We start from the raw sequence: 26330 nt of genomic DNA on the forward strand, positions 1-26330 counted from the left end.
TTTCAAAATGTTTCCAGGCTGTGTCTTGTCAGAAGTAGCATCAGTGTCATGGAATGGAGGACAGAGGCTGGAATAGACACATACTTTGGCCAGCTGTCATCTCCTTCAAAATCCCCTCATCAGGCAGCAACTGTGTAAATGGAGGGCACTTTGCCTTTGTGGAGAAGAAAGCGAGAAATCAGAGTCTTGCTGGCTACTAGAAACAAAGGTTGGCGACAAAGCCCTGCCAAAATATGGCGGTTCTGGGAGACTGGAATAAAGCAGATTAATTTTTTAAAAAACAATATCCCCATCCCGGCTGCATTTTGTTGTTGTTAATAAGACTTTGGAGTTCATATGTACACAAGTGTGTTGCACTTCTTCACATTCCCAGCATCTAGTAATGTTCTTACCAAATGCTATGAAATTGTCCGCTTGTTTGTTCCATTTTCAAATATGCACAAGAAAAGATTCTGGATCATTAGTACTACTGAATAGGATGGTTTATATGTCTGTCATGTTGATGTTACAGATACAAATGTCATGATCTATGGGAACAAGCTATGGTCTGATGGATTCTTTACAAATATAAAGTAACATCATAAAAGCCCAACTCTGAGGGTTGATAAACCCTGGGAATGACATGGGTGGTGACATGGAGGCTTCAAATAGAACAGTGGTTCCCAACCTGGGGGCTGGGACCCCCAGGGGGTCCGCGAAGTAATCCAGAGGGGGCCGTAAACAGTAAAGAAATGAATTATTTATTAATTTTTTAAAAAAGTCTTCACTCCCTCGACACTGTCTGCTTCCCACTACCGCTGCAGATGACACCTCCCCCTTGCTCCAAACAAGAGGGGAGGCCTTTTCTGAATCTCCAGAGCGTCTTTCAGGCGCACTAAGGGCAGGCATCTGCCTATAAAATACATGGCAGATGCCAAAGGATGCTGAGGGTGGGGCTACCAGGAAGAAGAGGGGATTACTATCACTGATTCCCATCTCCTTGCACTGCCGCTACTGGCAACGCCCTTGCTTAGAATGAGAGGAGAGGGCTTTTTGTGAAGCAAAAAGAAGCAAGCCTGCAAAGAATGGCTGCTTTCCCCCTTCCTTCCTGGCAGCCAGCCTGCCTCCCTGGGGGGAGGGGGTCACAATTTTTTTCAGCTTATAAAGGGGGTCCCATGCTCATAAAGGTTGGGAACCACTGAAATAGAATATTATTATTATTATTATTATTATTATTACATTTGTATACCGCCCCATAGCCGAAGCTCTCTAGGCGGTTTACAACAATTAAAAACATTAAAAACAAATATACAAATTTTAAAAAAGAGTAGCAGAAATTGCTGATCTTCCCTTGTATAAACAGAAGTGTAGTGCACTTGCACCAGGGTCCTTTTTGGATTCATCCTGTTATAATCAATACAAGGCAAATATAAATAATTGAATAATTTGTGGAACAGATCACCAGTGATCTCTTTGTCCAGGGATGAGAGTTTTCCCCAAACTAAAAAAGTTTGAGACCTTTTGTTTGCAGAGGCTTTTGAGTCGTAGAAGCATTCCCTTTATTGCCGCAGCCCTAAATTATCTAAATAAATCTTCAACTGGCATAGATATGTATGCACAGAGTGGCTTAGTGTCAAAACCATGTCTTAGGCTGCATCCAATACACACTTACCTGGGAGTAAGTCCCAATGAACCCAGTGGAGCTTACCTCTGAGTAACCATGTATTGGATTGCAGTTGTAGTCAGTCATGACATATTTGAACTTAATATATTGGACTCATAGATTATGAGACTTTTGCTCACTGATTGTCAATCTACACTTTACAAGCAGAGAGATGGAAATATACCCGCTCATTAACTGGTTTGATCCCAAGGTCAGCAGCCCAGTCAATCACACCTCTAGTAGTCAAAGAGACAAGTAGTCTGACTTACTGTTTCTTTATTTGACAGTGTCTTCGACCATATTTGCTGTTTAAGCGTAATGTATGTTCACATTACTACATCATGCCAAGGGATTGACAAATGAATACAAGAAGTGCACAGAGGTGACAAGAAAAGTCATAACAGAGAATCTGAGGAAATAAACATATTCTTGTTCCTTCAAATAAAAAATGCATTTGTGGATCTGGCAGACTTGCAAGGTGAAGGTTATGTGATCTGGCAAGTTTTCAAGCAATTTGTTTGCATGCTGAAAGAGCTAAATGCTTTTGCTACCATTTCCAGCTGCTGCCTGTTTGAGTTGATAGTATATCCCACCACTCAAGTCAGCCTTCTGGGAGAAATATTTCTGGGTATTCATGCTCTCCCGAATGCCTCAAGATCTGGATCAGGTAGCTATGTATTATCTCATTTAATTATAGTCATACATCCATCTTCATTAATTAAAAGTGTATAGTCTGTCTATAACTTTGAGGAATTAAACGGAATGTTTTATTTTTTACACACATGAATGTATGCATTCCCTGATTCAATCTCCAGCCTTGTCAGTTGAAGCAGGCTTGGGTGAACTTTATCATCTCAAGGGCTGGATTCTCTTCTGGGCCATGTGCCAATGGGTGGGGATCAAATGAAAAAGTGGGAGGAGCAATGAATGTGCATTTTACCTTCGTATAGTAGTCTAGTTTCTTCATACACCCAACTCTGTTCTCAGTCTAGGCAAGCAAGAGGCATTATCGGAGTTCAAGGACATAGCCTAGCCAGAAAAAACACTAAAGGAAGGTGCGAAGCAGGGCCAATGAGGGGTGTGGCCTGGGAAGGGGGGTGGTTTGGGGAGAGTCCTGAGGACCAGATAGGGAGGTCCAGAGGTTCCCCATCCCTGAGTTTAAGTGCCACAGCACAGGAAAGCTTGCTTGAGGCCCAACAATAGCCACTGCTAGATGGCCAAATGGTCTGACTTGGGACATATACTTTTAAAAAAAAAAAAAACTGCATTAACCATGGTTAAGTTCCCAAACATACTGATAAACTAGGGTTGAGCTTACTGAGCAAAACCTTTGATGTCCTGCTTTTCATCATGCAGGAATCTCACTAAAACCAGACTAGTGTCTGGTTTTGTATATTGGCCCCTCCTCCTGTGTGCTTACAGATTATAGATAAAATTAGCTAATAAGTATATATATCTATGAGGGATCTAGGAAGCTATCTTTAGTGCATTTTTATTCTCTGCACCTGCCTATTTGGAACCTGTTTGGCCAAATTGTTCTTCTCTTTCATGTTTTTCCTGTATTTTGCAGGTTGAATGCTTATTTCCTACCTTCATCACAGTATTCTGAAACCATTATTTAGTGCTATGTGAATGATCCTGCAGGAGCCTTAAGTTCATACATTCTCTTTTTCCTCTTTCACAAGCCAAAGGAAAAATAGCAAAATATTTTGCTTTCAAACTAACTACAGTTTCCTGTGATGTCTGAACATGAGTAATTGTGATTTGTTTATACTGTAAATTAAAAATAGTGTCAGCTCCTGGATTGATTTCAGTAATCATGGTTTAAACAAATCACAGTTTGCCCATTTTAGATATCAAGGGAATTGTGGACAGTTTTCAAAGCAGACATGGGTGCTTTTGATTTCCTGCTTTTCTTAATGGAAGAGAGGATCACACCAGCCTGAAACTCATATAGGTGCATTCATGTAATGGGAAATCATGGTTTCCCATTATATCTTAGGCAGACCAATATCTTGCTAGTACTCTGAAAACAATGCTGACTGCAGATGAAATGGCTTTTCTAGAACTTTTCTAGTAAAAGGCTTTTCTAGTAATGTCTTGGTATCCCAGGATGTATTGCATCAGTACTGCTTCACCATGGCCACTCACTGTTGCCAGATGCAATATAATAATAGTGCACCAAACTGTTATGGGGTACAATATTTGTCATAAATGGTAACTAGAGGTATTTTTTGTCTACCAAAGAGCCATGTACATTTGTGTAAACCTAAGGGGCAGAGAGATCTACTTGTTAAGTCAGCCTTTGCCAATATGGTGCCCTCCAGAAGTTGTTGGATCAAGTCCCATCAGCATCAGCCAGCATGGCCAATGATCAGGGATAAGAGTTATAGTCCAAACGATCTGGAGAGCATCAGGTTGGGGAAGCTGGTTGTTATTTCAAGTAAATTTTAGCAAGCAAGAATAATTTATTACCCACCATTCATCGTAAGCTCCCACAGCTAGTAATAGCAATTCAAAATAAGATATTAAAAACAGTGTAAAACAAATCACAGTCATAAGAATAGGGTGGGTCCTAAAAATATCTCTCAGGTGTCAAAGGCCAGGATAAAGAGGATAATGATGGAAGCTGCATAGTGAAGATGCCATACACACTTCTGTGGGGAGGGAATTCCACAACTTAGCGGCTGCCGCAGAGGATGCCCTCTCCTGGGCCACCACCTCCCTAAACCTCTGAAATCTTAACACCTGAGAGGGTCTGTAGGAAAGAAGATGGCCTTTCAGATGTTTGGGCAGTCTTCCCACTAACCATGCACAGCATGCTGCTGTACCTATGCTACTCCATGCAGCTATGCATAAGCCTTAAGTACTTATCCACTGAAATCCTAGAGATGGCGTCCATGTTATTTTTACACATTGTCTTTCTTAAACCATGTGTGAGGAAGTGGCTAGGAAATGGTTGGTGATTTCTAGTCTTTATAACGTTATTATAGAGACGCATGTTGTCATAAGACACTATGATTTGTTTATTTATTAAACTCGTATACCGCCCCATAGCCAAAGCTCTCTGGGCGGTTTACAATAACTAAAGATTCCTACAACTGACCCATCAGATTTACTCTTATACTTGTGACTTGCTGTTGAAGGGCTGCGAGGATACACATATCTATCCATTTCCTATCGACTTTGCTGCATGCATTGAAGAACGTAATAGTGAAGTGGCCCTTAGTCAGCTTAACTGAATTGTGGGTTGGGTGGCGGGGTTTCATTACAATTCTCTCCTCTGTGTGACCTTGATATAGCAGAACAGCTGATGAAGTCAGGCTTAGTTATGATTGATTAGGAAATGTACAACTTATATCCCCTTAGAGAATGGGTGGGTGTTTTATCTTTGAGGTTATTATTTGAGACAGATCTTTTCTTATAGCTTGATTAAAAAAAATATCTTAGTACAAAATAAAAAACCCTATTAGGTCATATCTCAAAATGTTGCCAATACAGCATTGTCCCCCAGTGCATTCTACAGAGTGTTTTGCCCCATTTAACATGAAAAGGGATGTCATGATGCTTTCCACCATTGCCTTTAGGAGACCATTCTATGCTCTCATAGATTTCATAGTTAAGAAGTGTTTCCTTGCAGTACGCCTACATTTTTTTTGTTCCCATATTCATGAGATTGTGTCTAGTAAAACTTCCTTAGATACAAATTTCTGTTTTAAAGTACCTGGCCCTTTTGGACTTAGGAGGTTTCTATGGCCTGTTATGTGCAAAAGAGTGACTGATGTAGCTATCAGAAGTGCACACAAATTTATTTTATGATCTTAGTAGACTTACAGTTCAATCCTAATTGTGCCTTCTCAGAAGCAAGTCCTACTGAATTCAGTTGGGCTTTCTCCCAGGTAAGTGGGGCTAGGATTGTAGCCTTAGACACCCAAGCATAGTTGACGGAATGTAGGTGGCCATTTACTGTGAGACTTAATCAACACACAAGTTTTAGTAATCTAATCATCCTTGAGTTACTTCTAGAAAAACCTTTTTCTCTTACATTTTCACATCAAGATGGTCTTTTTCATCATCGTAGCAAGGTGTTGCAACTTGCAACTGCAAATTGCCTTTCTATCCTCCCGCTTTAACTTCTGAAGCCCAATTGGTCAGGCATAGGAATGTGAATCTAAGCAGGTAATATTAGAGAGAATCTATTTGAAAAGCTTATCTGTATTCAGAAGAAATGCTGCATTACAGTTTATTGTACTAGATTTACAATTTAGTTTGACAAAATCACAGGGTTAGATTACAAGACGTGCAGATCTACTTAGTTTGTCTAGATTTCAGTAGATTTCATATCTTAATTCCAGATCAAATGGACATCCTGTTGGAAGCTGGATCCATGCCCATCATGTATTGAAAAGCCAATTGAGAAATCTGGGAACGCTGTGGTTAGCATTATCAGCGCCTCACATCAGGTGGCTAGTTATCAGTTGGTCGTAAAAAATTTCAAAACCCTGAGGAACTGGCATCTTAACTGTTTTTAGGAAATTCCTATCCTATCCTCAGCTCTCCCTTTTTCGAAAAAGCAGATGAAGAACTTTATATCTCCGTAGTTCTTCACCAGATTCTTTGAAACCTTGCTGAATTTTGATCTGGCTATCACAGGCTGGACTTTATAAAGTGATCTAGGGTGAGGTGTAAATCATGATGAATCATTTCGGCCACACTTGAGTGGTGCCACTTCTTGAGTAGTGCCATTTTTTACAGGAGAGCTCCAAAGGCTTAGGATAGCTGCCACCCAATCTCTGTTATTCGGGTTTCACCTGGCTAGGAATAGAGCCAAGGGGCTGGGTAGACGGTTCCCTATAAGGCACTTGGGACCTTGAATTAGGGACTTTTCTAGTGGGAGGCAGGTGTCTTAATGTGTTAACTGTGGTAGCTTGCTGTACAAAACTGTCATCGCTGCATTTCAGCACCACCTCTGCTGATGGCCATATGATGGTATTGCAGCTGTCAATTCAGCAGGGATATGATGATGCAAGAGACCAACAGAATCCCACCTGGTGTTATAAAGATGCTGACACTGGCTTAGCTCCTCAGCCTGAAGAACTTATCACTCAAGCACAGATGGAGCTGCTTGTGAACTATCCCTTCCCTTGCCTTCAGACCACCATACCTGATGCCCTTGGGTCCCCATGACAACCAGCACTCCAAAGCTGAACAAGGTAGTTGTGCTCATCAGCACTGATTCTGCCTGAGTTTTCCAAAGTCCCTGCTTGTTTCTCCCCCTGCATTGTGCTCAAAATTCCTTTGTGATAGCTTCTTTCTGCTTCTTTCCATGTTAGTGGTTTTTCTGGTGTGCCTGATTAGTGTCACACATTCTTCCCCTGTGACTGTCTTCCTGCTCAGCTTCCTATGCTGGAAAGATTCCCCACACAAAGATAACCTCTGGTATTTTAAACAAATACCTTGGGAAAAGACTTAACATAACAAAGGCTACTGTGAAGACAACTGTATTTGACTTATTTACAGCAGAGATGGTGCATGCTGACAAATTTGTTGGGCCTCTAATATTTTAATCCACAGCCAGAATGGAAACATTGGAGGCCCTGGCCTTCTCCAATATCATAATAAAGCTGTTGGGATTTGTGTTGCATGTTACAACCTTCAAGAGATACATATACTTTTTTGATGCAGGTTATTCAAGCGGTCTTCTTTGGGATCTGCGTATTGACTGACCTTTCCAGCCTTCTGACTAAAGGAAATGACAGCCAAGAACAAGAAAGACAGCTAAGAAAACTCATTTCCCTCCGTGACTGGATGATGGCTGTCTTAGCTTTTCCTACTGGAGTTGTAAGTAACATGCAGAGTAATTAATTTTCTTCCAGTTTGGTACATTGCTTTTAGTATATATATAAAAAATTGGTGGACTTAACAAAATGGGCTCAATGATTGTTTAAAGAAGAAAAGCTGCTAACCACGTGCTTTCCTTTTCTTTCTGTACAATGTACATATTCTGGAAGAATGTGTCATTTACTCATTATGTGTGTGTGTGTGTGTGTGTGTGTGTGATTTGTTGCAGTACATGAGTACGGTGTGTGTGTGTAAAAAGGAAAAGGAGATATCAAAACTAAATAGATTATTTCTCTCTCTCTGTTGTTCTTTATATTTAAACATGCCTGCAAAGGTCACTTGGAAAAACTCACAACATAATATACAAACAAACCAAATCAACCAAAACAGATATTAAAATCAGTCTGACTGCACACACATTACAGGAAGCATACAGTTTTAAAGGTAGCCACATGTGGAGCATGTTGTAGTTTTATAGATTTACCAAGGCATGTCACATAGAGGTCAGTAACTATCCTGTAGGAGCAGCCACAGGTAGAGATGCTGGCAGTGTTCTCCCCAGCCAGGTTCAGAGAAAAACTTCAGGGGCTTATAAAAGCCTGCTTCAGAAGGTGAACTTATAACCCCTCCAAAAGAAAAACCTCCTGGATTAATCAAACTTCCCACCTCAGTATCTTTGTCTTTTCTGGACTGAGTTTCAGTACATTCACTGTCCTCCAGTTCATTACTGATGCTAGGCACCAATTCAGGGTTTTCTCGCTGAAAAGAAGAAATAGAATTGAGAGTTATTTCCATACAGATTATGTCTAACCTTAAATCTCTGGACAACCTTTTCTAGGAGTTTTATGAGTGTGTTAAAAAGTAAGGATGGGCAGCGAAGGCTGAATCTTAGAGTATTCTATAGGACTATTCCCATTTCAGAGTCTCTCAACATCAGCATCTTCGTAACCAGTAAGTAGGGATAGAACCACTGAAATATGGTGTCCAGGTAATGATTATGATAATGGGCTCCCTTGGGAGGAAGGGTGGGATGCAGGGGATTAGCTAGGTGGGTCTTTGTTAGTGTTGTTATGTGCCTTCAAGTTGATTACGACTTATAGTGACCCTATGAATCAGCGACCTCCAATAGCATCTGTCATGAACCACCTGTTCAGATCTTGTAAGTTTAGCTCCGTGGCTTCCTTTATGGAATCAATCCATCTCTTGTTTGGCCTTTTTCTACTCCGTTCTGTTATTCCAAGCATTATTGTCTTTTCTAGTGAATCATGTCTTCTCATGATGTATCCAAAGTATGATAACCTCAGTTTCATCATTTTAGCTTCGAGTGATAGTTCTGGTTTAATTTGTGCTTATACTCAATTATTTGTCTTCTTTGCAGTCCATGGTATGCACAAAGCTCTCATCCAACACCACATTTCAAATGAGTTGATTTTTCTGTTATTCGCTTTTTTCACTGTCCAGCTTTCACATCCATACATAGAGATTGGGAATACCACAGTCAGAATGATCCTGACTTTAGTCTTCAGTGATATGTCTTTGCATTTGAGGACCTTTTCGAGTTCTCACAAAACTGCCCTCCCCAGTCCTAGCTTTCTTCTGATTTCTTGATTGTTGTCTCCATGTTGGTTAATGACTGTGCCAAGGTATTGATAATCCTTGACAAGTTCAATGTCCTCATTGTCAACTTTAAAGTTACATAAATCTTTTGTTGTCATTATTTTAGTTTTCTTGACATTCAGGTTTAGTCCTGCTTTTGTACTTTCCTCTTTAACTTTCCTCAGCATTCGTTTCAAATCATTACTGGTTTCTTCTAGTAGTATGGTATTGTCTGCATATCTTAAATTATTGATGTTTCTCCCTCCAATTTTCACACCTCCTTCATCTTGGTCCAATCCTGCTTTTCGTATGATATGTTCTGCGTATAGATTAAATAAATAGGGTGATAAAATACATCCCTGTCTCACACCCTTTCCGATGGGGAACCAATCGGTTTCTCCATATTCTGTCCTTACAGTAGTCTCTTGTGCAGAGTATAGGTTGCACATCAGGACAATCAGGTGCTGCGGCACCCCCATTTCTTTTAAAGCATTCCATAGTTTTTCATGATCTACACAGTCAAAGGCTTTGCTGTAATCTATAAAGCACAGGGTGATTTCCTTCTGAAATTCCTTGGTCTGTTCCGTTATCCAACGTATATTTCCAATACAATCACTGGTGCCTCTTCTCTTTCTAAATCCAGCTTGGACATCTGGCATTTCTCGCTCCATATATGGTAAGAGCCTTTGTTTAGGAAGTGTTTAATGTTTCTCTGGAAGATGGGGAGGTACCATCTTCCTTGAAGGAGGTGGTGGTGTATGCCCTCCTTAAGAGGACCTCCCTGGACCCACAAGTGTTAAACAACTATTGCCCAGTGGCCAATATCCCCTTTTGTGGCAAGTTGCATGAGAAGGTGCTGGCAGTCCAGCTTCAGGCATGATTAGAGGAAACGGATTCCTTGGTTTCATTCTAGTCTGTCTTCAGGCCTGGCCATGGCATTGAAACCATCTTGGTTGCCCAGGTTGATGACCTGTCAGGAGAGAGGTAGGGGAAATGTGACGCAGCTAGTTCTCCATGATCTCTCAGCAGCTTTTGATACTGTTGACCACAGTATCCTTCCGGAGCGTCTCAGGGAGGTGAGGGTTGGGTGCTTCAGTGGTTCTGCTCATAACTCCAGATCCCCTTCCAAAAAGTAGTTATGGGAGGCTATTGTTAGGCACCGTGGGAACTGGCCTGTGGCATTCTGCTTTTTAACATCTTTATGAAGCCACTGGGAGCTGTCATTAGGAGATTTGGAATGAGGTGCCATCAATATGCAAATGACACCCAGCTCTACCTCTCTGTTCCATATGAATCAGGAGAGGCAGTTGAAGTGTTGGACCGGTGCTTGGAGGCAGTTATGGGCTGGATGTGGACAGTAAATTGAGACTAAATCCTGAAAAGACAGAGGTGTTATGTTTCCAAAGTTCTTACCTCCAGAAAATGGGGAGATGGCCTGTTCTGGATGTGGTTGCACTTCCCTTGAAGGAGCAGGGCCGCAGCTTGGGGGTATTCCTGGACCCGGCATTGTCACTGGAGGCTCAAGTGGCCTCAATGGCTAGCAGTGCCTTTTTGCAGCTCTGGCTGATGCACCAAGTTTGGCCCCTTTTGAAGAGAAATGACTTGGCAACAGTTCTTCATGCTCTGGCAACTTCCGGATTTGATTATTGCAGTTTGCTTTGTATGGGGCTGCCCTTGAAGGCGACTTGGCAACTTCAGTCGTCCAAAATTCAGCAGCCAGATTACTGGCCAGGGTTTCCTGTAGAACTCATAGAACCCCTGTTCTAAAACAGCTGCATTGGTTGCCAGTTTGTTTCTGGGCTTAATTGAAGGTGCTCACACTAGTGTTTAAAGCTCTAAATGGCTTAGGGCCCAAACATATCTAAGACTGCCTCTGTCCCTACAGACCCTCTTTGGGGTTGAGATCAGCAGACAGGGCCTTTTTGGTAGTTCTGCCACCATCAGAAGCTGAGGGGGTGGCCTGGGAGAAGGTGCTCTTTCTGGCACCCCCTAAGTTGTGGAACTCCCTCCCCACAGAGGTGTGTCTGGCAACTTCACTGTACAGTTTTCAGCAAATGTTAAGGATGCACCTCTTTACCCTGGACTTTGACACCTGAGACATATATTTTTAGAACCCAACCTATTTTTTGTGACGTTGTGATTTCAGGTTGTTTTAAACTGTTTTTATTGATGTATTTTAAAACTGTTGTAACCCACCCTGGGGACCTTTGTGTGAAGGTCAGATAATAAATTTAAGTAATAGTAATATAAATTTAATAAATAATTATTTATTAGATTTGTTAGTTGCTTGTTACCTAAACGTCTCCAAGCGACTTACTACATTGTTAAAAACACAAATAAATATATTATACGATAAAAACAAACCAACAACTCCTGTAAGCCACAGGATGTTTTGGCAGCACACTAATAACGAACAGGATCATCTTAATCTATCAAAAGCCTGGAAAATATATATTTACCTGGTGCCATAAAGATGTCAACAAAGGTGTCAGGCAGACCTCACTGGGGAGCACCTTCTACATATGGGGAACTACAACTGAAAAGGACCTCTTCATTGTCACCACCCATCTGACCAAGATGAAATAAAAGGAAGATGGAAGCAATACACTAAAGAACTCTATAAAAGAGATGCAAAGATGACAGATTCATTCATGGAGGAACCGTATGATGAAGAACCAGAAATTTTAGAAAACTGCTCTTAAAATACTTGGAAGAAACAAATCACCAGGAACAGATGGCATACCAATAGAGTTGCTACAATAGGGTTGCTACAAGCTACTGAAATTGAATCTGTCCAAATTTTGACAAAAATATGTCAACAAATATGGAAAATGAAACAATGGCCCACAGACTGGAAGCGTTCAATATATATCCCAATTCTTTTTTTTATCATTAATTTTTATTCAAATTTTCAAAGACAAAAAACAAAACAAAACAGAAATAATTAAACAATAAAATAAAATGTTGACTTCCGATTTGTCGCAGATCAGTTATAAGTCTACAATATATAACAATCCTGTCTCTTAAATTATATTATAAAATCACTTTCCTCCAGTTATTATCTTAATTAATCATCAAATCTCATAAACATTACTTTATTCTTTCCACAAAAAGTCAAAGAGAGGTTTCAATTCCTTGAGAGATATATCTTTCAATTTTTCTCCAAATAAACATGTCGATTAATCCATCTCGTTCAAATCTGTTAGGTCCAATAATTTCAATAGCCATTCTTCCATTATCAATGTTAATTCCATCTTCCATCTTCAATAATCCTGTTAAGTCCAGTAATTTCAGTAGCCATTCTTCCATTATCAGTATCCCATAATAATCTTGTTGTCATAGCCATAGTCCAAATAAACATATAGATTAATCCATCTCATCAAACCTGTTAGAGCCAATAATTTCAATAGCCATTCTTCCATTATCAATATTAATTCCATCTTCCATCTTCAATAGTCCTGTTCAGTCCAGTAATTTCAGTATCCATTCTTCCATTATCAGTGTCCCATATTAATCTTGCTGTCATAGCCATAGTCATATAATAAGAGTCTGATGGGAATTTCCTTTATCACAAATATTTCCTTGCCATCAATTCTGAATATGTTGCTGAAATATTGTTGTAAAGTCATATCTCTGTTCTTCTTTTTTAGAAAATGCACTGGCTCATCTCTTGAGAATTTTTCCATTGTCACATATCTGTAGTTAATTCCATAGATTTTTTCTATGTCAAGCTCCATCACATCATTCCAGTCCAGAAAATTATCCAAGACATTGATAACTTTATCTCTAATATCTTCATTAATTTCTTCAGAGACAACGTTGAATTCCAAACAGTAAACTTTGTTTCTAATATCCATAAACTCCAGATCTTTTTCCAGTTCCACATTTGTTCCAATCTCCAGGGCTTGTATCTTCCCTTTAATTTTTCTTTTCTCATATCTAATCTCATCAATCTCCTCTCACAAGATCCCCTATTTCTTTAAGCTCCTGCGTCATTTTGCCTAATTCAATTTTCATCTCCTGTCTACCCTGTCTCAGGGTTTGTTTCGTTATCTCAATCTCATCCATTATTTTCTGAAACATAATTTCTTCCATGGTCTCAGCCACTTTCCTGATTGCCATTCTTAAAACCACGAAAACAAAAATTATTTCAGCCACAATTGGGTTAATATTCCAGGCTTGATGACATCACAGTGTAGACAGTACAGCCTGCCTTATCTCTTATTTGTTCAGGAATACAAAACAAATTTAGTTCCCAGCTTCAAAACAGTTAGTGGCGTCGTGAACAAGTAGATTCGTCAAAATGAAATAGACCAAAAAGAAAATAGTCCCGGACATATAATACTCCAAAGTTCATAAATCAAATTTATTTATTTTTTTCCCTCCTCGAAATAGAAATCCCTCTTCCGTTTGTATCTTTAGAATGCACTTCCAGGCCAGCTTTTTGCAATAAAAACAAAGATAAGCTTTTTCAATTTCTTTCCTCCTTAATTTCGTGAATAAAAGAGAAGAGTTATAACTCACCCAGAAATTCTTTATAGCTGATTCATTGACAAATCTCTTTTTGCTGCAACGATTTAAACCAAGTGAAAAAAAAATAGAAAGAAGGATGCTTGCCTGTTAAAGTCCGTTTTTCTTTGAAGAAAAGATAAACGTGTCGCTTAATCAGTTAGAGCTTGTTGGAAGTCCGTCCGGCATTTGCTGGCTGAACCTTCTCTCATAAATTAATGAAATCCAGTCCTCCCAACAAAAACAGGCTTTTGTGGTTAATCTCTACGTTTCTCCCTGCCCGGGAGAAAATCTTTACCAGTCAAAAAGAACGTTCTGACTGATTTTAAAACTGAAAAAGCTTCTTCTGAGACGAGAGCTCGTCTCAAAAAGCAGGCACAAGCGAAGTCACCCTTCCCGGACGTCAATATATATCCCAATTCCAAAGAAAGGGACTCCCAGGGAATGCAATAATTATCGAACTATTATCGAACTATTGTCTTAATATCCCATGAAAGTAAAGTAATGCTCAAGATCCTATAACAAAGGCTCTTACTATATATTTGGAGTGAGTAATGCCTGACATCCAAGCTGGATTTAGAAAGGGAAGAGGTACCAGAGATCATATCACAAACATACATTGGATAATAGAACGGAAATGGATTAATTCCATAAAGCAAGCCACAGACCTGAACTTATTTTTATTTATTTATTCCATTTATACCTCACCTTTCTTTGTTCATGAAACCCAAGGCACCTAATATATGGTTCCCAGGCAGTCTCCCATCCAGGCACTGACCAGACCTGACCCTGCTTAGCTTCAGCAGGGAGCTGGCCTTATGTGCCTTCAGACCATAGCCTGGGACCTGAAGAGGGTGGTTCACAACAGATGTCATTGGAGGTCGCTGATTCATAGGGTCCTCGTAAGTCATAATCGACTTGAAGGCACATAACAACAACAAACTCCTTCAGGGGGCAGGATCTGCAGCCTCCTGGAGATCAGCATTCACCACTACTGTCCCAATTTGGCCATTGTCTCCTGATTGGCAGAAACCACTGAGGACAAACAAGGATCAAGCACACATGTGATTTGTTGTACTTTTCCAAGTACTTTGTTCTCATACTCATGTATCATTGTTTATCTAAATAAGAGCTATAAGTGATGTGGCATCCAAATCAAAGCAAATGTGAGTGGGGTTTTGTCTGCGCTGTACCTTTCAAACATAGCCACCAAGGGCAAATTCTGATCACAGTTTAGGGCTGGTCTCAACAAGCCTCTCAGCTCTTCGCAGTTCCACTGATCCAATGAAGGGGAATGTTAGAAGTTTCAGGATACACAAAAGAAAGTAGTTCTTCACACAGTGCATAGATAAATTTGGTCATCATTACCAGAATACCAGTTTCTGGGAGCTGTTGTGCTCATGTCCTGTTTACAGGTTTCTCATAAGTGTCTGGTGGCCGCTGTGAAAACAGGTTGCTGGACTAGATAGGCTAGTTTGATCCAGCAAATCTATTCTCATGTTCTTATTAATGGCACTGTACAAGTGTGGTGGTGGAGAAAAAAAAATATTCCACCACTACTGCCCCATAGAAGGCTTTTGAATTGGCTTTAACTTGTGTTTAATTGACCTCATGCTGCCACATGCATGGGAGGCAGTGGCAGGGCTAAACAAGCATTTGTCCACTAAACTTTGAGAGAGAGAGAGAGAGAGAGAGAGAGAGTTTGTGTGTGTGTGTGTGTGTGTGTGTGTGTGTGTTGAGTCTGGCAGCACAAAAAAGGAGAAAGGTGCTAATTTGTACAACGTATGTAAGCAGAATGTGAACATAGGTCAACAATCTCCCTCAAAAGAAACTGAGGATCCCAATTATATATATATAATTTGATTTATATCCCGCCCTTCCTCCCAGTAGGAGCCCAGGGTGGCAATATATATATATACCCCATCCATAGAAACTACTAAATGATTTTGGAACACTCTATTTAGCACTTCTGGCTTCTCCTAAGGAAATATATTTTATTCATCTCTGGGCTTGCAGAGAAATTGTAATCCACTCGTGTATCTGCATAGAAAGTAAACAATTCCCTGACTTTTCTCTTAGCCTAAACAGTGTCCTCCCTGTAGAATTTAGCACTATTACTTTAATTTGGATTGGTTAGAGCACTCACAATGCTCTTTCCATGGGGACTTCTCTGTTGCATACAACAGACGAGAGAGGGTATCCCAAAATAGATGTGAATAAAGTGTTTATTAGGTTTCTGATTAAGACTAAAGTGGGAGTGCTTAAAAACATGCCAGTTGGCTTAAACATCTAAATTAATGTTACTGAAGTGTTTGCGTTTTTCCAATTTTTTTATCAAGGCAAAAACTAAACATTGGTAATTATTTTAATTCTGAGAATTACTGAAATTACAAGCTAGCTGGTTTTGTCCATTGAAATAATTCATAAGTCTTGTATAGAAACTGAAGGAAACCTTTTGTGGTACGTAGTGTATCAGTAATGAAGGTGGGGACCAGTTGTAGAATTTGGTATACTATTTAACTTTTTTTTTTTTCATTAATCTTATTCAAATTTTCAAACACAAAACAAAACAAAACAAAAAAGAAACAAATCAAACAATAAAATAAAATGTTGACTTCCGATTTGTTGCAGATCAGCCATAGGTCTATGATATATAACAAACCTGTCTCTTAACATATTACAAAATCACTTTCCTCCAGTAGTTATCTTAATTAATGATCAAATCTCATTAACATCGCTTTATTCTTTCCGCAAAAAGTCAAAGAGAGGTTTCCACTCCTTGAGAAATATATCCATCGATTTTTCTCCAAATAAACATGTCAATTAATCCATCTCATCAAGTCTGCTAGGTCCAGTAATTTCAATAGCCATTTTTCCATTATCAGTGTTAATTCCATCTTCCAACTTCCATCCTTGCACCCATAATAATCTTGCTGTCATAGTCATAGTCATATAATAAGAGTCTGATGGGAATTTCCTTCATCACAAATATTTCCTTTCCATCAATTCTGAATGTGTTGCTGAAATATTGTTGTAAGGTCATATCTCTGTTCCTCTTTTTTACTAAATGCACTAGCACATCTCTTGAGAGTTTTTCCATTGTCACATATCTGGAATTAATTCTATAAATTTTCTCTATTTCAAGTTCCATCAAATCATTCCAGTCCAGAAATTCCATCGAAACATTGATAGCTTTATCTCTGATATCTTCATCAATTTCTCCAGAGACAACGCCGAATTCCAAACAGTAATCTTTATCTCCAGGATCCACAAACTCCAAATATTTTTCCAGTTCCACACTTGATATATCTGTTCCAATCTCCAGGACTTGCATCCTCCCTTCAATTTTTGCCATAAAGTCCAAATCTTTTTCCAATTCCACATTTGATATATCTGATCCAATCTTCAGAATTTGCTCCTTCCCTTTAATTTCTTTTTCATCTTCTCTTGCTTGTCTATCTGCTTTTTTTCTCATATAATCCTTTATTTCTTTCAACTCCTGTTTCACTTTACCAAATTCAGTTGCCATCTCTTGTCTACTCTGTCCCAGTTCTTGTTTCGTTATCTTAATCTCATCCATTATCTTCTGAAACATATCCAGAGGGGAAAACCCTTCCAGGGGTATATCCAGGGTCTCTGCCACTTCTTTGATTGTCATTCATTCATTGATTGTCATCAAAATGCTCAGGGAGACCTTGAGATGAGATATGAAATTGAGGAAGCATCCAAACTAGGAAATGTGGTAGTAATGGGTGACTTCAACTACCCAGACATAGACTGGCTGCATATGTGTTCCAGTCATGACAAAGAAGCAAAGTTTCTAGATATTCTAAATGACTATTCCCTAGATCAGTTGGTCATGGAACCGACCAGAGGGACGGCAACCCTGGACTTAATCCTCAGTGGGGACCGGGACCTGGTGCGAGATGTAAGTGTTGTTGAACCGATTGGGAGCAGTGACCACAGTGCTATTAAATTAAACATACATGTAACTGGCCAATTGCCAAGAAAATCCAACATGGTCACATTTGACTTCAAAAGAGGAAACTTCACAAAAATGAGGGGATTGGTAAAAAGAAAGCTGAAAAACAAAGTCCAGAGGGTCACATCACTTGAAAATGCTTGGAAGTTGTTTAAAAACACTATATTAGAAGCTCAACTGGAGTGCATACCGCAGATCAGAAAAGGTACCGCCAGGGCCAAGAAGATGCCAGCATGGTTAACGAGCAAAGTCAAGGAAGCTCTTAGAGGCAAAAAGTCTTCCTTCAGAAAATGGAAGTCTTGTCCGAATGAAGAAAATAAAAAAGAACACACTCTGGCAAAAGAAATGCAAGAAGACAATAAGGGATGCTAAAAAAGAATTTGAGGAGCACATTGCTAAGAACATAAAAACCAACAACAAAAAATTCTATAAATACATTCAAAGCAGGAGACCATCTAGGGAGACAATTGGACCCTTGGATGATAAGGGAGTCAAAGGTGTACTAAAGAACGATAAGGAGATTGCAGAGAAGCTAAATGAATTCTTTGCATCTGTCTTCACAGTGGAAGATATAGGGCAGATCCCTGAACCTGAACTAACATTTGCAGGAAGGGATTCTGAGGAGCTAAGACAAATAGTGGTAACGAGAGAGGAAGTTCTAAGCTTAATGGACAATATAAAAACTGACAAATCACCGGGCCCGGATGGCATCCACCCGAGAGTTCTCAAAGAACTCAAAGGTGAAATTGCTGATCTGCTAACTAAAATATGTAACTTGTCCCTCGGGTCCTCCTCCGTGCCTGAGGACTGGAAAGTGGCAAATGTAACACCAATCTTCAAAAAGGGATCCAGAGGGGATCCCGGAAATTACAGGCCAGTTAGCTTAACTTCTGTCCCTGGAAAACTGGTAGAAAGTATTATTAAAGCTAGATTAACCAAGCACATAGAAGAACAAGCCTTGCTGAAGCAGAGCCAGCATGGCTTCTGCAAGGGAAAGTCCTGTCTCAGTAACCTATTAGAATTCTTTGAGAGTGTCAACAAGCATATAGATAGAGGTGATCCAGTGGACATAGTGTACTTAGACTTTCAAAAAGCGTTTGACAAGGTACCTCACCAAAGGCTTCTGAGGAAGCTTAGCAGTCATGGAATAAGAGGAGAGGTCCTCTTGTGGATAAGGAATTGGTTAAGAAGCAGAAAGCAGAGAGTAGGAATCAACGGACAGTTCTCCCAATGGAGGGCTGTAGAAAGTGGAGTCCCTCAAGGATCGGTATTGGGACCTGTACTTTTCAACTTGTTCATTAATGACCTAGAATTAGGAGTGAGCAGTGAAGTGGCCAAGTTTGCTGACGACACTAAATTGTTCAGGGTTGTTAAAACAAAAAGGGATTGCGAAGAGCTCCAAAAAGACCTCTCTAAACTGAGTGAATGGGCGGAAAAATGGCAAATGCAATTCAATATAAACAAGTGTAAAATTATGCATATTGGAGCAAAAAATCTTAATTTCACATATACGCTCATGGGGTCTGAACTGGCGGTGACCGACCAGGAGAGAGACCTCGGGGTTGTAGTGGACAGCACGATGAAAATGTCGACCCAGTGTGCGGCAGCTGTGAAAAAGGCAAATTCCATGCTAGCGATAATTAGGAAAGGTATTGAAAATAAAACAGCCGATATCATAATGCCGTTGTATAAATCTATGGTGCGGCCGCATTTGGAATACTGTGTACAGTTCTGGTCACCTCATCTCAAAAAGGATATTATAGAGTTGGAAAAGGTTCAGAAGAGGGCAACCAGAATGATCAAGGGGATGGAGCGACTCCCTTACGAGGAAAGGTTGCAGCATTTGGGGCTTTTTAGTTTAGAGAAAAGGCGGGTCAGAGGAGACATGATAGAAGTGTATAAAATTATGCATGGCATTGAGAAAGTGGATAGAGAAAAGTTCTTCTCCCTCTCTCATAATACTAGAACTCGTGGACATTCAAAGAAGCTGAATGTTGGAAGATTCAGGACAGACAAAAGGAAGTACTTCTTTACTCAGCGCATAGTTAAACTATGGAATTTGCTCCCACAAGATGCAGTAATGGCCACCAGCTTGGATGGCTTTAAAAGAAGATTAGACAAATTCATGGAGGACAGGGCTATCAATGGCTACTAGCCATGATGGCTGTGCTGTGCCACCCTAGTCAGAGGCAGCATGCTTCTGAAAACCAGTTGCCGGAAGCCTCAGGAGGGGAGAGCGTTCTTGCACTCGGGTCCTGCTTGCGGGCTTCCCCCAGGCACCTGGTTGGCCACTGTGAGAACAGGATGCTGGACTAGATGGGCCACTGGCCTGATTCAGCAGGCTCTTCTTATGTTCTTACATCATTCTTAAAGCCGAAAAAAACCCCTTCAAATTTCCAGTATAGCCACAATTCCCAAGCAAAGAGTAATTTGCTTCTTTTTCCAGCAATAAGGGAGTTAATATTCCAGGCCTGTTGACATCATCTGGCCAGCACAGTTCTTATCTCCCGCACGTCCAAGAATGCAAAACAAATTTGGTTCACAGCGCCGAACAATTAGTAACATACACGAACAGCAGATTCGTCTAAAGAAAGTAGTCCAAGAAAAAGTAGTCCCAGACATATATCAATCAAATAATCATCTAAATCAGATTTTCTCTTCGGGTAAGTTGCCCCTCATCCGTTTTAATCTTTATAGTTTCCAAATTCAGGCCAGCTTTTTGCCATAAAAAATAAGATAAGCTTTTTAAATTTTCTTTCCTCCTCCTTAATTCCTTGTATAAAAGAGAGAAGTGTAACTCACCCAGGTATCTTAATTGCTGATTCTTAAACAAATCTCTTTAACGGTAGTAATTTAAGACAAATGATAAGATTAGACAGAAGAAAGCTCGCCCGTTGTGGATTGTTTAAAAGAAAAAAATCTCGCTTTTTTTCAGCCCAGCTTGCTGGAAGTCCTAACTCCGTCCTCGGCTGCTAGGTATGCCTTCTTATCCCAGGGAATTCCTGATCAATTCCAGCCACCGACAGCCCAACAAAGTTTCTGTGGATAATCTTCGGTTCACCCTTGCCTGGGAGAACATTTATACCAGTCAAAGTTCCCTTTTGACTGATTTTAAACTGAAAAAAGCTTCCTCTCAGAGGCAGCCACAGGCGGAGCAATCCTTCCGGGAAGTCCACTATTTAACTTTCTTCAAACTTCTTCTGATTGTTAGGCTGTATTCAGAGGAGATGCTGAATTCACAGCAGATGTGTAAAATCACATTTTAATTTTGCATGACTTCACAGTATGTCACAACCTCATACATTATACATGTTTGCAAGACTGCATTTCTATATGTTGGGCATGATTATGTAAGCCTTTGTCTCATGATGAAGAGCTTGGCTGCATGAATAGTTTCTTACCACTTCCTGCAAATAAAACCATGAAATCTAATTGGTGCCATTGCTAAAAAAACAGTATTGTGTTTTTTTATTTCATTTCTAATAAGGACAAGCCCTTACAAGGCAGTTTATAATAAGTATGTTAAACAAAAGAACTGAACAAACATATAATAAAAGCAGCATCAGATAATATCATACATAGAGGGCCAGCAATAAAATCTATAAAAAGCTTGGTGGAATAAAAAAAGTATTTAGGGACTGCTTAAAGAATGCACAAGAGGGGGCCAAGCAGGATTTTCATGAAACACACATTCTGTTGTATTCTGTTTTTTCTGTGTTCAGCATTTGAGTGGATACATCTGTCAGTCACTGTTTTATTACTCTAATTTGCTTCACAGTAACTGCAGCAATTAAATTTCAGAGCATTGTTTTGGGGAAGGTCACAGGGTTTTTAGAGGAGCATGATGGATTTGACATATGTGGTTTTTTGTTTTGTTTTATGTGCTTTTTCTTTTTGGGATGTTTAAATATCTTAAAAAACTAAAATTGTAGAATCCAATCTGATTTTTCTGAAATAAGGAACATGGAATCCAAATAAGCTTATATCTGAAATCAGTTGTAATAGGTACATTTGTAAAGAAAAGGAGTTTGTGTGAAAATGACATGTCTGTATTTTCCGGAGTGGAAATTGCCTAAATTAGAATTGTTCTCTCGTGCATGCTTTTGTACCCCAGGCACACCTGTGTTTTGGGCTTTTGTTGAACAGATCTTGCCACCTGGAATACCAGATGGTTGCAGCCAATTTTTCTGAAAAATTTCCATCCATTGGCTGACTTTGGTTAGGAGACAGATGGAACTTGCTATCTTTTTTCACTTTTACCTCATTGGCAAAGTCTATACGTTTTCTTTGCTTCACAAAATACTTCATGTGCTTGCCAACTCTGTTGGATTCTCTCTGTTATGATTCAGCTCAACTCAATATCATCTATGAATCTCAGCTCTGCTTTTTGAAATGCAGCACTGAAAGTTGTGTTCCTGATGCCTGTTTCATATGCCACTTGTGTTTCACAAGCTCATACTGACTTCTTACAATACAACATGTCATCTTGGAAGAATGGGAGACTTGTATAATTTTCTCCATTGTGCAACCTTTCATTCACCTGTACATCAGCTACACTGAGAGGCGGTGGGGGGCGTGGAGAGGAGAAAGAAGAATATGTGCCAGTGCCAGTACTGGCACAAGAGAGTTACTTCTGCACAGCATTTTATATTTGTAGTATCTTGCCTTTAGTCTGTCGTAACTTATTTTTCCTGGCACAACTCTAAAGTTAGCTTGAGCAGGCATCAGTACTCATCCTAACAGATGGACAAATATGCTGGATTGAATATGCACTGAGAGAACAGCTTACTAGTACAGATCATCCAAATTGTTCTGTGTGGCTAAGAGAAGGTCCATTTTCCTGAGCAATAGACACTCAGCTCAAAAACTTAAGCAAGTGTATCTCCATTCTAGGCTATTTATTTCATATTCACAACACTTCCAAAGTACTCATTCTAACCTATGACATCAATCCTTCATGCATTTGAAATGTAGGACGTGTAGGACCACAAGAAGCTACCTTATGCCATCAGGCTATTTGTCTGGTCTCTAGTTGGTGGCTGTCCAGCAGGCAGAGGCCTACTACCTGATCTTTTTTTTTTTTTTTAACTAGAGATGCTAAGGATTCAACCTGGGCCTTTTTGCATACATGACATATTCTCTATCACTGAGCTGTGCTTCCTCCTCTTAGGTTCCACTGAACTCAATGGGGGCTTACTTCCAGATAATTATGTATAGGATTCAGCTATAAAAGGGGTTCTTGGGTAGTTGGCATCAGTTGGCATTACACAGTGCCTTTTGAGCTTTCCAACCTACAGTTCATTTTAACATGCCATATTTAGAAAGGTAAAAGTGGTCTTCACTTTCAAGCACTGATGACCTTCCAGATTCTCTGGATTTACCCTGGATATAGCCACTCTCCCTCTCCTCATTTCTCCTTTCAGATTATCCCTGTTCTCATGAATTCATTTTTTTCCTGCTCATGAAAATCAGCTGGCAAGCATTTGACTTTAGCATAATGGAACATATTTCCATTGACTTCCTTGGTAACAATTCCTGCTGTGTCTATCAATTATGTGCAGAGTATTGGAACTGTGCCTGTTTTGGATCAGTGCAATACTTATTAACCCTTCTACTTTGAAATTGACTCCTTTGCAAACTGGTGAATTTCACCATTGGAGTATTGTGCACATAAAGTCGGGCTTGAATTTCAAAAGGGGGGAAAGAAACAATAATCACCACTTGCACAACAACATCAACTCTTAAACGTACTGTCTTAAGATTACATTGGCTCTCACCCACTATTTATAAGCTGTTTCAGCTGTTAAAATATTGTGCGTGATTACTACTAGACTAGAGGACTGTTTATCTATATCTGTATCTAATAACATAAATATAAAAAGTGGGAAAGAAGATGTACATGTTTTTGGAATGTACAATAGCCATCTAATGGATGACAACAACCCTAAACAGATTCTATCTGACCCTTAAATTTTAATCAAAGGGTAGTAAAAATCTTGCCCAAAGTTTGTCTTGTAGAAAGAAGGGGGAAATGCTATCAAGCTTAAAAGGAGAAAAAAGATTGTCCATGCTTTAATATTATATCTGTCTCTGAACTTTCTGTGTAATGTCTCAGCATAGCATCTGTGAATACACTTCTTTATGTGGCAAAATTCACTTCTGAATGCAGGACCACTGTCTGGAGAATGGACAGATTTTATTATGAGAACACAGCATTGGGCCATCCCAGATCTAAGTATACTGTGCATTTAAGTCAATTTAAAGGAAAGCCCTCTTAGAATAACAGCAATTAATTTGTTTTTGGTTACCTTAAAATGCAAAGTAAAATGTTAATTCATATCTTTGCCTTCCTGTAGTGAAAAATATTTTCTTTCTGTTTCCCTCCAGTTTGTTGTAACTACGTTTTGGAGCATCTATATCTATGACAGAGAACTAGTTTACCCAAAGGTCCTTGATAATTTTATACCACCTTGGCTGAATCATGGAATGGTGAGTAGAATGACCAAAACACTTTTCTTGCTTTTCAAGAACACTGTTAATAGTTCCATTTCATTGTCTAAATCATACACACTGACATGTGCACCATGAAAAATGCTGTCATCTCTGGGTTAGGAGCATAGGACTGAGGGTAGAGGCTTTTATTTTTATTTTTGTATGACTTCCCCTGCAGTTCTGTGCCCTTATCAGTTTGCATTGGGGCTGTAGCTGCTGCAGGGTAACTCAGCAGTTGTGGTTTTCCCTTTTTGCTCCTTGCTACTGAGTTATTGAAACCTGTAGCTTGAGGAGGCAGCTCCAAGAGCTGTGTAGGAAGGCCTGGCTAGTCCTTTAGACAAACAGCCGTGGTTTCATTGGATTGGCCCTGAAGGGGTGACACCAAGGGGTATCGTTCCTTGGGGGATGTGGCAAAGGTGCCACCCTATTTGATTTTGTTTGTTTTTTGTCTCTGGGAAGATGAGTGGCATAGTGCTAAGGTGTAATTGTCGGTATTGTTTTGCTGCCCTGGGCTCCTGCTGGGAGAAAGGGAGGGGGAAAAATCAAATAAATAAATAAAAATATCCCAACATGTTTACAGAGAATTTTTTTTTAAAAAAAATAGGTTTTCTATGACAGCTAGGTGATCAAACCTACGTCTATTTTAAGTTAAACTGTAAGAGTTTTTTGCATTGTGAGTATGACATTTAAATTAATAGGGAATCAATTTCACCAAAGATTTAGATGGGTTACCTGCATGTAGAGGGCAAGCGTCTTGAGATGGGGTTCTGGGCTGCACATTTATCCTGCTCCCGATCACCCAGTATTGTAAAATTCTCAGGAAGCTTCCATGCTTACACTGCAAACATTATGCTGAACATGACAACAGCAACAGTGGGGGAAAGAGGAGGAATGTGACTTTGAAGTGGGCTAAGTGCATTGGGGGGCAGGGATAAGTGCATGGCCCAGGGCTCCCTTTATCATGCTTGCACTCTGCACTTGAGTAACACATGATGAGAGCAATTGGCAAATCTGAAATGAGATCATGGACTCTCCACAGAAATAATAGTCAGGATGGCCTTGAATGTGTTGACAAATTAAATTTGTAATACTCATATGCACAACCGAACAGTATGTCAGGATGGATGAAGGAGTTCCCCCTCTCCTAACAGATAGGTAATCAGCCAAAGCCAAGATTACAAGAGGTTTATTGTTTCCTGCTTTCCGTTCTCATGACTACCTAGTTGGCTAATATACAGGGAAGGGCTGTAGCTCAGTTATAGAGCATCCGCTTTGCATGCAGAAGGTCCCAAGTTCAATCTCTGGCAACTGCAGGTTAGGGCTGGGAAAAGATTCCCTATGAGATCCTGGAGAGCCCCCACCAGTCAGTGTAGACAATACTTAGATGAAATATAACTTCCTATGTTCCTGTGTGTAGTTAAGAATCCTGTGGTAGCTGATCACATGATACCTGTTCACAATATAAAGAAATAACTGCATATGAATACTGCCTGAGTTCCCCCTTTTCATGTTTTATAACTATATTCTGGGGGACAGATTTTATCTTCTGGTTGTCTATATTTAAAGAATATTAGAATAATTTTAGGTATACAAGCTTTGGTGTATTGTCTTCTCACATAAACAAATATTTCTTACATAAAACAATGGGTTGGATCCAGAGATATTCTTGTTGAAGGGAGTCAATGGAGAGATTTTCCAACCCCTTCTCTCCCTGACAGCCCCTTGAGCCACCCAAAAAGCTCTTTCAGTTTTCAGTGTTCTCCCCTTTCCCCACAGCCCATCATATGCAGGAGGATGTCCCAACCCATAGGAGAGAATTTTTCAGGGTTTGGGGATGCCAGTTGGAGAAAGGCATGGGAAAGCTACCTTTTGCCAACCCCCTACTGCCAGAAATGCTCTAGATTAGGCCCCCCATGCCTTTTTGGCCCTGGGAGCACAACTGGAAAGCTAAGAAAGTGTAATGGGCACCATAAAATACCCATTTCACAGAAGAAAAACTGATGATGCTCAGAATACCCCACCCCCCCAAAACAAATAAAATGCAAAGTAGGCTACTCCCCACAAAAAGCAACAAAAACCCTCTCAATTTTTTTTTAAAAAATTGGGGAGGCAGGGAGATAAAAAGTGTGTCTGAGCATGCCATAGTGCCCACAGACACCACATTGGGGACCCCAGATCTAGATTCAAGTCAATATTTTCACACATACAGTTATTAATATATTCATATTATATATTTATAACCCTTTCTTCCTATTATTATTTATTAAA

General features: G+C 39.8%; 1 protein-coding gene across 1 annotated transcript in view; it reads left to right on the plus strand.

The window, feature by feature from the left end:
- AIG1 (androgen induced 1) overlaps positions 1 to 26330 on the plus strand; it is a 145499-nt gene that overhangs the window by 17096 nt on the left and 102073 nt on the right. The window contains exons 2-3 of the mRNA XM_061624025.1: positions 7328 to 7483; positions 23958 to 24059. Of these exons, the coding sequence (XP_061480009.1) occupies positions 7328 to 7483; positions 23958 to 24059 (258 nt within the window). The remainder of the gene's footprint in view (positions 1 to 7327; positions 7484 to 23957; positions 24060 to 26330) is intronic.

The sequence above is a fragment of the Rhineura floridana genome, chromosome 4, assembly GCF_030035675.1.
Source record: "Rhineura floridana isolate rRhiFlo1 chromosome 4, rRhiFlo1.hap2, whole genome shotgun sequence".
Classification (NCBI taxonomy): domain Eukaryota; kingdom Metazoa; phylum Chordata; class Lepidosauria; order Squamata; family Rhineuridae; genus Rhineura; species Rhineura floridana.